Source organism: Arachis hypogaea, chromosome 10 (assembly GCF_003086295.3).
Source record: "Arachis hypogaea cultivar Tifrunner chromosome 10, arahy.Tifrunner.gnm2.J5K5, whole genome shotgun sequence".
NCBI lineage: Eukaryota > Viridiplantae > Streptophyta > Magnoliopsida > Fabales > Fabaceae > Arachis > Arachis hypogaea.
The window spans coordinates 31,287,125-31,303,351 of record NC_092045.1 but is presented as its reverse complement, the minus strand read 5'-3'; the positions used below and the strand labels follow the sequence as shown (position 1 = coordinate 31,303,351).

Here is a 16,227-nt window from a genome sequence, read left to right as displayed (position 1 = left end):
TTTTAAGATCAAAACACAAGAAAGACTCAAGAACACCTTGAAGATTCACAAGAACACCAAGAACAAAAGAAAGAACACCAAACTTAAAATTTTTAGAAAACTTTAATAAAATTTTCGAAAATTATGAAAAGATTAACAAGAAAACACCAAACTTAAAGTTTGGCACAAGATTAAATCAAGAAAAATTATTTTTGAAAAAAAGTTTTGAGATAAAGATACCCAATTACCAAGAACATAGACCAACGCTCTAGCCAATTGGGCAGTAAATGTAACACTTGTTCTAAATAGGTATATTCCTTTTGGAAGATTAATGCTTTAAAAAGAACACAAGTGAAACATGAAAAGACACATATCAAGAAAAATTAAAGATCAAACAAGAAAAATAAACAAGAACAACTTGAAGATCAAGGAAGAACAACTAACACTTATACGAAAATTTTAAAGTAAAATATAAAATATGCAATTAACACCAAACTTATAACAAGACACTAGACTCAAAGGAAAATTAAAAATTAATAAAGAAAAAAAATATTTTTGAAAAGAAAATAAAAGACTCTAACCCAATTGCCAAAATCTTCCTAATCTAAGAAATAAAATAAACCTTTAGTTGTTCAAACTCGAACAATCCCCGGCAACGGCGCCAAAAACTTGGTGCACGAAATGCAATCCCACTCTTTGACAATTCGCACAACTAACCAGCAAGTGCACTGGGTCGTCCAAGTAATACCTTACGTGAGTAAGGGTCGATCCCACGGAGATTATTGGTTTGAAGCAAGCTATGTTTATTTTATTATTCTTAGTCAGGATATCAATTAAAATTATCAGTTGGAATTATTAGAAAAATAAAAGAGTGTGAAATAAATAATTGTTACTTTAATAATGGAGAATATGTTGGAGTTTTGGAGATGCTTTGTCTTCTGAATTCCTGTAATGTAACATTCAACTCAATTCCAAAGTGCAAAGTTCCTTCCATGGCAAGCTATATGTAGGGTGTCACCATTGTGAGTGGCTACCTCCCATCCTCTCAGTAAAAACGGTCCAGATGCTCTGTCACAGCACGGCTAATCAGCTGTTGGTTCTCGATCATGTTGGAATAGGATCCATTGATCCTTTTGTGTTTGTCATCACGCCCAGCAATTGCGAGTTTGAAGCTCGTCACAGCCATTCAATCCTTGAATCCTACTCGGAATACCACAGACAAGGTTTAGACTTTCCGGATCCTCAAGAGTGGCTGCCATCAATTCTAGCTTATACCACGAAGATTCTGATTAAGGAATCTAAGAAAAGCTCATTCAATCTGATGTAGAACGGAGGTGGTTGTCAGGCACATGTTCATAGATTGAGGAAGGTGATGAGTGTCACGGATCAGCACCTTCTTCATAATTAAGCGTGAATCAACATCTTAGATAGGAACACACACGTTTGAATGGAGAAATAGAAACAATTGCATTAATTCATCGAGACGCTGCAGAGCTCCTCACCCCCAACAATGGAGTTTAGAGACTCATGCTGCCAAAAATATAAAATCCAGTTCTAAAAACGTCATGAGGTACAAAATAAGTCTCTAAAAGTTGTTTAAATAGTAAACTAGTAACCTAGGTTTACAGAATATGAGTAAACTAAGATAATTGGTGCATAAATCCACTTCTGGGGTCCACTTGGTGTGTTCTGGGGCTGAGACTTAAGTCTCTCATGTGCTTGGGCTGTTTCTGGAGTCGAACGCCATGTTGTAACGTGTTTTGGGCGTTGAACTCCAACTTGTAACCTGTTTCTGGCACTGGACGCCAGACTGCAGCATGGAACTGGCGTTGAACGCCAGTTTACGTCGTCTATCTTTGCGCAAAGTATGGACTATTATATATTTCTGGAAAGCCCTGGATGTCTACTTTCCAACCCAATTGAGAGCGTGTCAATTGGACTTCTGTAGCTCTAGAAAATCTATTCCGAGTGCAGGGAGGTCAGGATCCAACAGCATCAGCAGTCCTTTTTCAGCCTAAATCAGATTTTTGCTCAGCTCCCTCAATTTCAGTCAGAAAATACCTGAAATCACATAAAATACCTGAAATCACAGAAAAATACACAAACTCATAGTAAAGTCCAGAAATATGATTTTTGCCTAAAAACTAATGACATTCTACTAAAAACTAATTAAAACATACTAAAATCTACATGAAATTACCCCCAAAAAGCGTATAAAATATCCGCTCATCATGTAGCATCAAATTATGGGGCCTTAAAATCAAATTCAATGCAAGTCGCATCCTTATATCATCATTAACCTAAAAAATATAAATATTTTAAAGTTACCAACAAAACCATATACACTAGTAAATGAGGTGCTATTTATCTTTTTTTAAGCAAAAGAAAATTGCATTTATTGTATAACTATACGTCTTCCTGTAGTTTGTCATCTAAGTTGTCACCCATATACCACAATCATTACTGTGTTAAATAAGACGCAGTTAGCTTACGTAGATAAATATTTCAAAAAAAAATAAATACAAATATTTTTTACAAGCTATAAGCTTGTTCTTTTGTTTTTAGCGTATCCACAAATACAAAATCAAGTATTTTCGAGATCTTTTATTATTAGACATACAACAAGAAAGGCATCTCCAGTACTCTAGGACAATTCTTTTGGCATTATCTGCCAACTCCAATGTTGTATTTCAAGTACCTCTTAATCAACTTTTGAATGATAATAACTATATTCAACAAACAATTTTCTTTTTAGTAAGTCTATACAGTCATGGAAACGTAATAGCAATGAATCAATGGTCCTACGTTATTGTTAAATGATTTTTTGCACATTTACTGTTTTGAGTGGAATTCCAAGTACATAGGAAATATCCGAGCATAGTCCTTAAATTTTAATTGACCTAATATTGATGACTACCAGATCCAGTTGATCAAAGTAAGCATACCTTATTGAAATATGTCTCCCAGCCTTGTTATTCAAAAACACAATGAGAAATTAAAGCTTCAAGTGTACCGATTTTACATGATAACAATAATATATTTTGATCTTTTTAACAAAAAAAACTAGAACACAATTCAGGTAACAGGAATGGAAACTCACTCCCTATCTACCAAGACAGCTGAAAGCAAAATTAATAGTATGGAAAATTTTGCATCCCAAGTCCAGATGCATGCAGTATGATCTCTACAATAAAATCCTCAATCTAACTTCTCTAAGAAGTATTTATGCTCAAAGAAAGAAACTCATAATAACTTGAAAAACAACCTTTTGATTTTCTATTCTAAGGTACAATAAAGAATAAATGCTTTGATAAATAGAAGGTTTAAGTAGCAACCATTTGCTTATGAGAAAAACCAATTCCCTTTTCGATGCCGGCCTTAAGTTTTGGCTTAAGGGCTTCCAAAACCTTCTGTTCATATTCAGTCAACCCTTGGAGATCAGATGGAATTAAAGCCTCAACTTGTTTCCCGCCGAGTTTGACCCTGGAAGTGAAAAATGAAAGATCAGTCAGGTTTGATTGTACCAAGGAGTAGTCGTACATGTCCCCATATCCATCAAGCGCACGAAAAGACAACTCAACGAATCTAGCAGCCGCATATGCCATAGATAGAGTAGCAGATCCAGCACCATCCTTTGCTTCATTGTTGGTTTCTAATTGAACAACCTACATTACTCTATAAGTAAGCATCTTTATGAATGGTTGTTATATGTTGAAAGGAACCAGTTGTTAAAAATTGAACAACAACAAATTTAAAACAAAATTGAACAAGAAAAAATAAATAGTTCATTCGAGAGGATTCAGGACAAAATAGAATAGAGAAAAATTCAACTAAAAGATCTCAAAAGTTTAACTGGGTTTAGTTCAACATTATTCTAATATGCAAGCCTCTCAATCATTTATTATATTAATATACTCTTATCTACTTTTTATATATAAATATATAAATCTTCAGCTGGTTTATTTGTAACTTCAAAAACTAAAGTTGATTTGCTCAATAGCAGTTTGTGAATTAATCATTATAGTAAGATGATGTGGTCCACTCTTCTTCAATAGTACTTTATTTCGCTTTAACCATTAACGAGGTATATAGTAAGTAACATGAGAATGAATCATGTTTTAATTATATATAAAAGTCAATCTAGTAGAATTATATATTCATAATCATATCCAGAATAAAATATAGGAATATAGCATATTGAAGTTTGAACATTAAACTGAAGTATTGAACAGAGGTAGGAGGAGATTATCAAAGGGGAAAAAGAGGAGGTTTGCGACTTACCTAAACCGGCGGCACCACTGCGGAGAAGAGAGCAACAGCGACGATGACACTAGCAACTTCCAAGACGGTAATACACACAGGCCGCAATAGGGTGCATCGTGCGATATAACACCCACACAACAACATCCACAGACAAGGCGACGGCGCAATGCAGGGCAACGACAGCGGCACGAGGTAGGGTGGCGAAGGCGGGACAACGCAAGACAGGGGAGCATGCAGTGGAGACAGGGCTAGAAAAGCAATAAGGAAGGGCATGGCAAGCAGGGAGAGGGAGACAGATTGCTTTTGAGACTTTTGTCAGGATTAGGGTTTGTTCATCATTTTTTGACACTTTTAAAGATAAGAAAAGAAGAAAAGCAAGCCAAATGATGTTTTTGATTAATTAGTTTTTTTTTTCTATTGTTTGAAATGATTTGATGATTTAATTTTAATTCAAATTATTATTAAAGAAGGGTATTCTTGTTACATAAATAAAAAAAATTGATTAGTCATTTAACAAAATTAATTATAAGGATATATTTATTTTTTTATAATTATATATGAGAATATTTTTGTAAATATAATAATTTAATATTTTTTAAAAATTAAATAAAAATAAATATTGACAAGGATAAATAAAATTCACATGGCAAATTTTTATTTATCCACTTTTTATATCGTACCAATACGTATAAATTAGTAATCTTGCCGAAGCAATCATCTAATATGTAACTAATATTTTGAGTAATTACCCAAATTAGTCTCTAAGAATTTTAAAAACGGATATTTTAGTCTCCAAAAAAAATTAATATACAAAAACATCCCCAAAATTTTACTCCGGTAGACAATCAGTTCCTGGTTTATTTTTCGACGGAGTAATTACCCAAATTAGTATCGAATGATTTTAAAAATGGATATTTTAGTCTCAAAAGAATTAATATGCAGATAAATCTCAACATTTTTCTCTATCAGACATAACAGTCTCCCTCTATTTTCTGACGTAAACAAATATTGTTTTCTATATATATTATTTTTATTTTTAATTTTATATATACTTTTTCAAATTAATAATGTTGTTAGTTGTACAAAATTATTAAAATTAATATTAAATTTTTTTGAATAATATAAATTCAAAAAAAAGTTATTAATCCTAATATATTTTTTGTCCATAATTATGTAATATTTATTAACATTTTTTAAATAAATACTTAAAAAATATATATAATGTATATATATAAACAAATTGATTATTGAGTTATTAAAATATAAAATAAATAGTAAATTTAACATACAAATAAAATTAAAAAGTATATATATTGTCACTCATTATAATAATAATAATAATAATAATAATAATAATAATAATAATAATAATAATAATAAATTATTCTACAAAAAACTTAAGAGCCAAGGTTAAATTTATTTGATATTTTTGTATTTAATATAATTTAGTTTGGTGTGATAGCTAAAAATTAAGTATAAACAAAATTATTCTTCTATTTTTAGTTGAATCTCAACTTTATCACCAAATTATCAATTAACTCAAAAAGTTAACTGAATTTCTATTTCATAATTAGACTAATTTAACATATACATTTATGTGGCACATACATATTATTTTTATTTGATTTATAATTTGTGTAAAAACAATGTTAACAAAAACAAGAGTGTCAAATTTACATTCTCCGTTAGTGAATTATGTTAGAAAATGGATGGGAGACTATTATGTTTGATAGAGAAAAATGTTGGAGATTGATATGTGTACTAATTTTTCTTGGAGATTAAAATATCTGTTTTTAAAAGTTTTAGGGATTGATTTGGATAATTATTGCATAGAAAAATAGACTGGAGACTGATTTGTCTGCCAGAATAAAATTTTGTGAATGCTTTTGTATATTAATTTTTTTGGAGATTAAATTGTTTGTTTTTAAAATTTTTAAAGAGTGATTTGAATAATTATTTCAATATTTATAAATCACATATTTTAATCTATATAATTTAAAATATGAATTTGTGGTTAACATAGAGTTGTAACCCATTTTGGCCCTTGAAATTTTTGACTTGCCTCAATTTTGACCCTCAAATTTATAGTTACCCAATTAAAACCCTCAAATATTGAATCGTGACCCACGTTTGCCCCTGTCACTATCTCCGTTAACGGAGATCTGATGTGGCACGTTAAGTCGCCAAAGTGTGTATCCATGTGTCACGCAGCTTGCCAGAGTAGAAATGTGATGAGTAAATGATATGGCAGAATTTGAATGAACTCAATTTAATCCCTCCATAGATGATAAAACCCTAATTTGCAGCCCTCCTTTTCGAATACGTTCAAGACTGTGCTAGAAAAATGATGAGTTCAGGAAGCCAAGGTACAGTGAGTTCTGCACGATCACATTCTCATGGGGCTTCCCAATGTCATCTTCATCTTCTTCTTCTTCTTCAATGTGTTGCTACTGGTATTTGTGGGTGACGAGTAAGCTTAACATTTTTTCTTTTTGTTGGTTGTTGCAAAATTGGTAGAGTTCTGGGAGAATGTGGTGTGGCTTCTTTATGTGGGCAGACGGTGAAGAAGAAAAAAGTTTAGTGGGTAAAACACAACTTACAAGCAGTGATGATAGTTGGAAGATGAATTTAGCATGGAGAATTACTTTAATGGAAGTTGAAATTAGGTGTTTGAAAATATGGATTAGTATTTTAAGTTTGGTTATTTGTTTAGTTGTGTTTCTGACTGTTATGTATGGTGTAAGTATGATTAAATTTTGATTAAAAGTGTAGACTTGAAGGTGTGTACTCTGAGGGTGAATGAAAGCATTGTATTCAGATTTCCATGAAAAAAAAAGCATGGTGTTAGCTCCTCTGGTACAATAGTGAGGAAGTAAAGCTAAGTATTAAACATATTGGTACCATTCATAAAGCTGAAATAAAGTGTCTACATTTAGTGAATATCCAAAAGAATTACTTGCCAATAGCTGAACAAATATCTAGAAAGTCATGAACAAAATACATCCAGAAATTATTTAACAAAATAGCCAAGTATTTTGGACACACATAACCATGTTCTAGTGACACAACATAAACATAATTAAGAAAACAACTACCCTAACTATAATAGTCCATCACAACTAAACATCATTCATTTCTTCCTAGGAGGTTTGAATGCTGGCTTTACTCCTGGTGTTAGGACAAATTTCATAAATTGAGCCATCCTTGAAGATGTTTCAGCACTTGCTCCTTGCAATGGGTCAACACTTGATGATCTTGGGGCTGGAGATGCTTTCCTCTTATGTTGTAATTTGTCGGGCCTCGTTGCAGGAGTTACCTATGGTTGCATGAGTAGAATACAAGTCCTCATCAATCAAAGTAAAAATTAAATTAAACAGATATTTAAAATAAACATTAAAAACACAAATAATAGGACATATTGGATTCCTACTTATTCCTGATCTCTATTATCTGGTTGTGAAAAAGGTGTCTGTGATAGCACAATCTCTGAAGGAGCATTAGCCATGGTTGGGGCTGCTTCTCTGTCTTGTGCAGGCTGGCCCTCTATGGTTTCATTTGCATTAGAACCTTTTTCTTTCTCCTTAGCTACTACAGCTGCTACTGCAGCAGCAAGGGCAGCTGCAATGTCATCAGCTTTTCTGTGGGAGTAGCTTCTCTTTGTGTGACCTTTTGTCCCACAATAAGCACAAGAAAACACCTTGTACTTTCTAGGTAGTTTTGTTGCATCTGTCTTACTCTTCTTACTTTCTGAAGCTTCTTCATCTGCATCCTTCCGTCGTCTCTGCTTCAAAGGACCTGGCTTCCTCCGAATCTTGGGAGCCTAGGGCCTACTATACTGAGACTTCTCCCACATTGCTTGTCCAGGGATGGAATTCAAGGAATTCTTATATGTTTCTCTATATGAGTCCATTGTCAACCACTTGTTACAATAGTTTTCAGGTTTACCATTGAGTCTAGCTATTACAGCACATGCGTGGACTCATGGCATGCCTGAATTTCAGATTATATTCAATCATAGAGGAGGTTCAGTCACAAACAGTTTATATTCAATCAGATCAGAATTTGTTCAAAACTAAATTGTATGCCTAACACATTTTATATCTGAAACATTTTATAACTACTATCAAGTAAGAAAAAAAACAATCTTATACCTGTGATCTGCCAGAATTTGCATGTGCATATCTACTTTTTCAAGTTGACAGCCATGTTTGTTGGAAACTCATGAATCTCAAATCTATGATAGACATCATCACCACACCACACCAGACGTCATTTTTGTGACTCCTTTCTTATCTTCTCTAGTCTGCTCCTCTGAATCAGAGGTAACCTGCCAATGTGGTGTTGCAGCTTCACTTTATTTTTTGCTATTGTTCTCATCACGAACATGCGTACTTCCTCTAGTAGAGTGAGTATAAGCTTTGCCCTATACTCCTTTATCCTTGCATTGAAGACCTCGCACGCGTTATTACAAATGTTGTCCAGCTTCGGACCATGGCTAAAGTATGCCTTCGACCAACTTTCCTTTGGCCATTTGTTTAAGTAGGCCCAGGCATCCTCATTCTTTCTCTTTACTTTCTCCATCTTCTGCTCAAAGCCATGCCTAGTTGTCTCTCTTGCTGCCCTATTTTTAGTCCTCCTTGCACATATGTGGTTGTTGTTGAATGTTTTCATCTGCCAGCAAGTCTCTTCATGATCCATAGAGGCATAGGCAACCCACTTACAATCCTCCTTCTTGTACTTGCAAACAATTCTCACCCTATAACTCTCATTTCTTCTGAAATTGATTTGCCTCCCCTCTTGTATGGTGAACTTTCTCACTGCCTCAATAAAATCATGTTTGTTATTGAACTTCATCCCAACCTCCAACTTTAGCTCTCCAAATCTTGCTCCCTCCATGAACATTGGGAAAGCATCGTCATCATCCGCATCAGATTCTTCATCTGAATTAGGTGTGGTCTTCATTTCCTCAGAATCATTGTGGTACGCATCAAAGGCGTCATATGGTGGCTGGACCTCACTGTCTTTTCCAATCACTTGGCCCAGATCAACTTCCTCATCAGAATTATGAACTATCAACTCATCTTCTTCACATAAGTCTTCGAGACATATCTTACCTTTTGCGTTATTCTTCTTCATTTTCAAACCCTTGGGTCCTGCTGCAGCAACTTCAGAATCAGAATCATCATCACTAGATTTCTCAAAAGCCTCGGGTCCAGGCCTATAGAGTTCATCTTCCGCACTCTCATACGAGTCACTACTGTCACTGCTTAATGTCATGGATGGGACCTCACCAACAACCTTCTTCCCTTTGGGTGCAAATCTTGAAGCTGATCGTGTCACTCGTTTTGGTGGTGGTATTGGTACCTTCTTGATAGCACTTTTCTTTAGGGTAGACTTTGAATTCTTTTTGACACTTGTTGTGGACTTCTTTGTAGTGGTGGGTGGAATGGACTTCTTAGATTTATTGGTTTTTGGTTTACAAGAACATGGCTTGGAGAGAGGCATTGGTTTAGACTGGGCTGGATTTGTGGAGGTGGACTGGGCTGGAGGTGTGGAGGTGGGCTTGCTGCAGGCTTTGACTTGGGCTGGCCTATAGATTCAGAGGTGGGTTGGGCTAGATGAATTGAGGTGGGTTGGGTTTGAGGTTTAGAGTAGGGCTGAGTTGGAGGAGTAGAGTTCAGCTGGCCTGGGGGTGCAGAGTTTGCTTCAGGAAATGTGATTGTTTTTTGTTCAAGGGGTGTGTTTAGAATACATGAAGATGGATTTGAGGTGGTGTCAGATACCATGATTTTTGGATTGGGGGTCATAGGGACCAGTTGTGGAACCTCATAAGTTCATGTTTAGAATTTCCATGCTCAAGGTACACATGCACTAAACCTTCATTATTTTTTGCGTGAAAGCACATCTCTAAGAGCTCCTTGTCATGTGATAGTGCTCTCAATCAGTCTTCAAAGGCCTCCCAGGAGCTAGCTACCATCACTCCTTCAAATTGTTGTATCCTAGAACCTTGTAGTAATTTTTTATTGAAAACACGTCCAATGTATCTTCCTCTAGTTCAAATAACTGTTCAATTTGGTCTCCGACATACACGACTTTTCCATCTTCTTTTGTCTCAAAACTTACTCTATGGTGGATGATAATTGTTATATCATCATCCATCTACATTGCAAAATAACAGAAATCTCAACAATAATTTTAAAAAACAAAGCATACTGACTTAACTGATTTCAAACTCCAAATAGGACAATAGGTCATCATTCATTTTTAAACAACAAATTCTTTATACACAAGCAATAACACACACATAATAACATTTATCCACAGCCACCAAAAGATAAAATTGACATTCTCTTCTTCAGCAATGAAAAAAAACCCCTAACATCATTCACATGCAAAAATTTACAATGCCCTAAATATAGTCAGCACCTTCTTTCGACAATAACAATCCAATACAAAAATCAAAACAAAAGCCAAAAATAGAGTACTAAAAAATTTGTGAAAAAAAAATATAAATAACACTTCCTAACATGATCTTCATCGTCTCTTTTTGCGCCAATGCTAGTTCGTCAGCAACCTCACCAAGCAGTTCAATACACCACCAATGTTATTCTGATTCTTCTTTCTCACAATCAAGCATGCGAGAAGGTTAAAAACGTGGAGAAGAAGAATATAAGAAAAAGAGAATGAAGAAGAAGGGTCAAGTAACATTTGTCTCTTCATCTATTTGTTGACCCAATGTTTTTAACCCAACGAAGCCCTTAAACGACGTCACATTGAGTTAAAACTGGGAGGGAACATAAAATGACGTCGTTTTAAGGTTTCCTACGTGTTAATTTAACGTGCCACATCAGATCTCTATTAACAGAGATAGCTACAGGAACAAACGTGGGTCACGATTCAATATTTGACAGTTTTAATAGGGTATCTATAAATTTGGGGATCGAAATTGAGATAGGTTGAAAATTTCAGGGGAAGAATTAAGTTTCAACTCGGTTAACGATTAATCATAGTAATATAAAAAGATCTTCTCCATATAATAATAATTTAGTATAAAATATATCATACACAAGGAAGGACCCAAGTTCAATGAAGAGGGGGCACTTGCCCCCACTAAGTTATAAAAAAATAATAATATTATATAAATCAATATATTTTTTCAATGTAATTATATTTTTGTTCTTACAAAAATTTATAAAATTTTATTTTGAGATTTATGTTAAAAATGTTCTTTTATTAAATTTAACATGTAATAATATTTATTTTATTAAATTTGATTTAATATTAAAATTGAAAATAAGTAAGTAAATTAACTCAATAAAAAATTAATGAATGATAATATACTTTTTAAAACTAATCAACTAATTAATTATTAGCCAATGAGTTATAGTTCAAATGGTATGGTCTCTACATACTCAATTAAGAGATTGCGAGTTCGAGTCTTCTATCTTTGATAAAAAAACTAATTAATTATTAAACTAAATCTCAGTTCTCTAAACATAAATAAAATTATCAGAATCTAATTTTGTCTTTAAAAATTAGTTATAATAAACAAAAAGAATATCTACCTATTAATTAATATTCTTTATTTTAATATTATATAATACTTTTTAATTTTATTTCTTAAATAATTTTGTTTGTAACAACTATTTTGAATTAAAAATATTTTAAGTCATAAATATTACAACAAATAAACTTTTTAATTGAATGAGATGTAATTAATATTTAAAAATTATAATGAGTAGTAGAACAATTGTTTAAAAACATAGAAGTTGATTTTAATATGTTAAAATATGTATATTGTTTTAGATAATTATTTACGCGATGAATGTATAATATAATTTTTTTAATTATAATACATAATTAAATAGATGTGTACAATTTTTAATTTGACAATATATTAAAATTAAATTAAAATATTTTAAGAATAAAAATGTTTACTAATTTTTTAAACTTTTATATCTCCATTATATTTTTAGTATAATTAGTAATCAAAAAAATTTATCTTAAAATATATATTTTACCCCACTCTTAAAATTTTTTGGGTTTTTCACTGATTATACACCTTACGATTCGTTGGACAGGATTCCCATCTTACGTGTTTCCTCACAAAATTTGAGCAATTTAATTTGTTTTTGTTGGTGATGAACGTGCATTGCAATAATAGTGTTGAGTTGTATGTGGATCATGGATGTTAACTTTTATATACGAGAACGACAAAGAAATTATTGAAGATTGTTACAACTTACAAGTTTCCCGAATATGAGGATAAGATTTTTTATGATATTTATAAATGTGAGATATTTTTTATTTTTTAAATTAATTTTTATAATTAAGTTAAACCCATTCAATTTTAAAATGCCATTATTATAGTATATCTGATTTAATATTAAATTATTCAATAAACAATCATGCTTTGGTCTAGATTATATATTATTGTTATGAATAAAATGATTACAAATAAAATTATATTAGGCATACATTTCATTAATATAAAATATATGTTGAAATATAAAATATACATTAAATATAAATTAAATAATATATATTTTATATAATATCATGGTTAATTTTGATTTATACGTAATATTTTGAATTAAGTATGATTTTGATCTCTAAGGTGTAGACCGAAAAAAATTTTTGTCCGCAACGTTTTTTTACATACAAAATCGTCCCTAACGTTCAACTATGTTTTAAAATTGCAATTTTTACTTAAATCTTAAAATTTTGAACTAAATTACCCATAACAAAAAATTTTATAAAATAAAAAAAAGTGAAAGAGAAAAAGAGAACCACGGGGAAATGAAGAAGAAGAGGAAAGGGAAGAAGAAGAAGGGGCAAGAGCAAGGTGGCGACGACGCCGTCGAGGGAGGACGGACGTCGCACGCCATGTCGCTATTTCTGCCCTGCGCCAGTGTTTGATGTTGACACCAGTAGATCGGTGAAGGAGGACGTCATGCGTCGCGTCGTCATTTCTGCTCCTCTTCTCGCTCGCTCGCCACTGTTCCCTGCCGGTCGCCATTGCTCCTCGCTTGTCGCTGCTTCACGCTACTCGCCATTAGTTCTCGTCACTGCTCTTCGATCGTGGGCCCGCCATTGTTCCGTAGGATTTCAATTATGCTTCTGATTTGTTAATTTTATTAATTACATTGTTGATTCTTCTGCTTCTGTTTCTGTTGTTAACTACATTGTTGATTTGTTAATTTTGTTAATTACATTTTTTTATTCTAATTCCATTGTTGTTGTTGATTCTGATTTCATTCTGATTCTATTGTTCTTCTGCTTTTGAATTCACTGTTGTTGTTGATTCTTCTGTTTCTTTTGTTTATTACATTATTTTTGCTTCTGATTCCATTGTTGTTGTTGCTGATGCTATGATAAAGAAGAAAAAAAAGAAGTGAAACTGAGTATTTTGGTAAAGAAAGTTTATTGGAGAAGGGTTGATGGAGAAGAGTATTTTGTTCCGAAGGACGATTTTAAAATTTAGCTGAATCTTAGGGACGATTTTATATGCAAAAAAAGGTTGAGAACGAAAAGAATTTTCGACATATACTTTAAAGACCAAAATCGTACTTAACCTTAATATTTTTGTTACATATGGTTGTATTTGATTATCTTCATATATAAACACCGAGATACAAACACTTGACACATAAATATAAAATATTTGTATTTATATACAGTGTTTGGTAAAATAGATGGATAAAACATATAAAGAATTTAAAAGGTCAATATTACCCTATATTAAAGCAAAACCTATTGTTCTCTTCTCAATCCCTTTCTCATCAATTCTTTCACTATCAAGTTAAAAAATTAAGAGCTAAATTCATTAAAAAAACAAAAAATAAATACTACCAAATTGAAAAAGATAAAAAATAATTCATATTCATCTCATGAAATTAGTTTTAATTAATAGGTCATCTATTTTTAGTTATGAACACATAAGATAAGATAAGACCACAATATATGTCAGGTGTGCGACCCATCAACTTATTACTAGCAATGGGAAAGAAAACATAGCAGTTACAACAAAAGCTTGATTCAAGGCGTCAGTAAAATATTGTCATCTATTTCAAAAACTTCAGCCCTTTAGTGTCCCAGAATGGGAGTGGAGAACACCCTATACACAGACAACAACGATACTGGCTCTACGAAGTTAGAATCAAATCTTTGTATTGGCTTTCCCAATTTATTCATGAATAAGAATTTAAGAGCTAGAACCGAATGCTTCTAACTGCTTCACCTGCTTCTTATTATTTTAAACTATGTTGGCGTGGCGGAAATGAATGAAAAGCAAGATGAACGTGTTATTTTCAACTCGATTGATAGATAGATAGCTTGGTCCGTTATGATAGATGAAAGAAATAGATGGAATCCATCAATAAATTAATAAGGAAGAATTTTCTATTTTTATCTATTGATAAAAAAACTTTTCTTGATTCATCTCAAAAATATCGATATCTATCTGATCGAGTCTACATCATTTTTTAAAATTTTTTTTTATAATTAACACTCACATATCATACTAGCTATAGGCTGGTTTATTCCATGTACTATCAAAGCCAAATAGAAATATAAACTTAATAGCAAATTAAAGAAAAAAAACAAACAAACACACCACACATATATAATAAGGCATTATTGCCAATCATATTTCACCTCTCATATCATCATTGCATTCGTCAAAAATAAAAATTAAACTAGAAAATCAAAATAGAGACACATGGTAAAAAAAATTAGAAATGTAGTATTGTCTTAGATCTGGAGACACAAAAAAAAAAAAGAACATAAAGGGAAAAGAAGAAAAAGAAAAAAGAAGGAAGAAAAACAAAAGAAAAAAAACTACAGAAAAAGAAGAGAAAAAAAGAAAAAAAACGAAAATAAATATAAAATAATTATAAAATTTTTAAAAAAATAAGAATATAATTATCAAAAAATATAATTGAACTTGTATTTTAAATTAAAAATTCGTGTTTTAATATTTTAAAAAGATACAAAATACATAATTTTTTATAAATAATTGTGTTTAAAAAATTTATATCTTACTAAATAAATAATAAATGCATATCACCATATTCATATCTTTAATAGATACGGATCATAGACATAAACACTAACCTACCAAACCGGGACTATATACTATATTATTAGTTTGAGACATCTTTAGTTCTGTAAACTATATGTTCCACGAAAAATTTATAAACTGTTAGCACTAAATAGACTATGCTGAAACGAAACGCAAGGACATAATAAATGGCAATGGTTTCTAACTTGTCCACTCTGAAGCTATATACCATATTGAAAAAAGAAAAAGTACGAGAGATAACAACGTGTACAATGAAATTAATTTAAAATTAAAATTAAATTATAGATAATTAATTAATTTTGATAGTTTTTAATTTAAAATTTAAATCAAATATTAGAATTATCGTCGATTTTAAAAACAAATAAACTATCTTCTTCTCTCACTTCTCTCTCTCTCTCACTCAATACGGTTTGTAGCGTTCTATGCCTTTCTTATGAAGTTTTGCTGGTACACTAACGCCACGGTCACCAGCCATCATCGAAAATCGCGTCGATACTGTTCCGACTGGTGGCGCCGTTGTCGCACAGGCCACCGCCAAGGGAGGACGTGCATAATGTGTGGGTCGAACTAACGGCACCGCAGCAACTCGGACGTCTAGGGCCTCTGTCGCAGCCGGTGTGTGCCTTCTTCCCGATACCGTCCTCACCTCCTCCGGATGCGCCTTCACTTTCTCCCATTCTTTCAAGTCTCTTCTCACCGATAATACCACCATGCTCTTCTTCTTCTTCGGATACAAGCATGGTTAGCTTCTTTCATGATTTGAGCCCTATGCTTCACAATAGTGCTGCTTTTGTCATGACTAGTCCTTCAAAATTATGTTTCACCACAATAATAGTTTCTTCTGTTTATTCATCTTCTTCTTCTTCTATTTTAATGGTCAATTTAGAATGGTCATTTTAGTA

At 32.3% G+C, this 16,227-nt stretch overlaps 1 protein-coding gene across 3 annotated transcripts; it reads right to left on the bottom strand.

Annotated features, from left to right (window-relative positions):
* Positions 1-1,421: 1,421 nt before the first annotated feature.
* Positions 1,422-4,678, bottom strand: LOC112715516 (uncharacterized). Of its 3 annotated transcripts, none has more exons than XM_025767292.3 (3): positions 4,261-4,612; positions 3,315-3,462; positions 1,422-2,040 (listed from the first exon to the last, which is right to left on the bottom strand). In XM_025767292.3, exons 1-3 carry the CDS (start codon positions 4,473-4,475, stop codon positions 2,026-2,028), a joined length of 378 nt encoding a protein of 125 aa, XP_025623077.1. In that variant the 5' UTR covers positions 4,476-4,612; the 3' UTR covers positions 1,422-2,025. The 3 variants fall into 3 exon arrangements, 1 of the variants encoding a protein (XP_025623077.1); XR_011866559.1 differs by lacking the exon at positions 1,422-2,040 and adding an exon at positions 3,561-3,654 and having other exon boundaries at positions 2,926-3,462; positions 4,261-4,511; XR_011866558.1 differs by lacking the exon at positions 1,422-2,040 and adding an exon at positions 3,561-3,644 and having other exon boundaries at positions 3,102-3,462; positions 4,261-4,678.
* Positions 4,679-16,227: the final 11,549 nt, after the last annotated feature.

Bases quoted from the DNA above. Each gene is read 5' to 3' on its own strand.
- LOC112715516 (XM_025767292.3), bottom strand. From the start codon at position 4,475: ATGCTCCCCTGTCTTGCGTTGTCCCGCCTTCGCCACCCTACCTCGTGC. The intron at 3,463-4,260 runs GTAAGTCGCAAA...TTTCACTTCCAG, and splicing joins CAGTGGTGCCGCCGGTTTAG to GGTCAAACTCGGCGGGAAAC.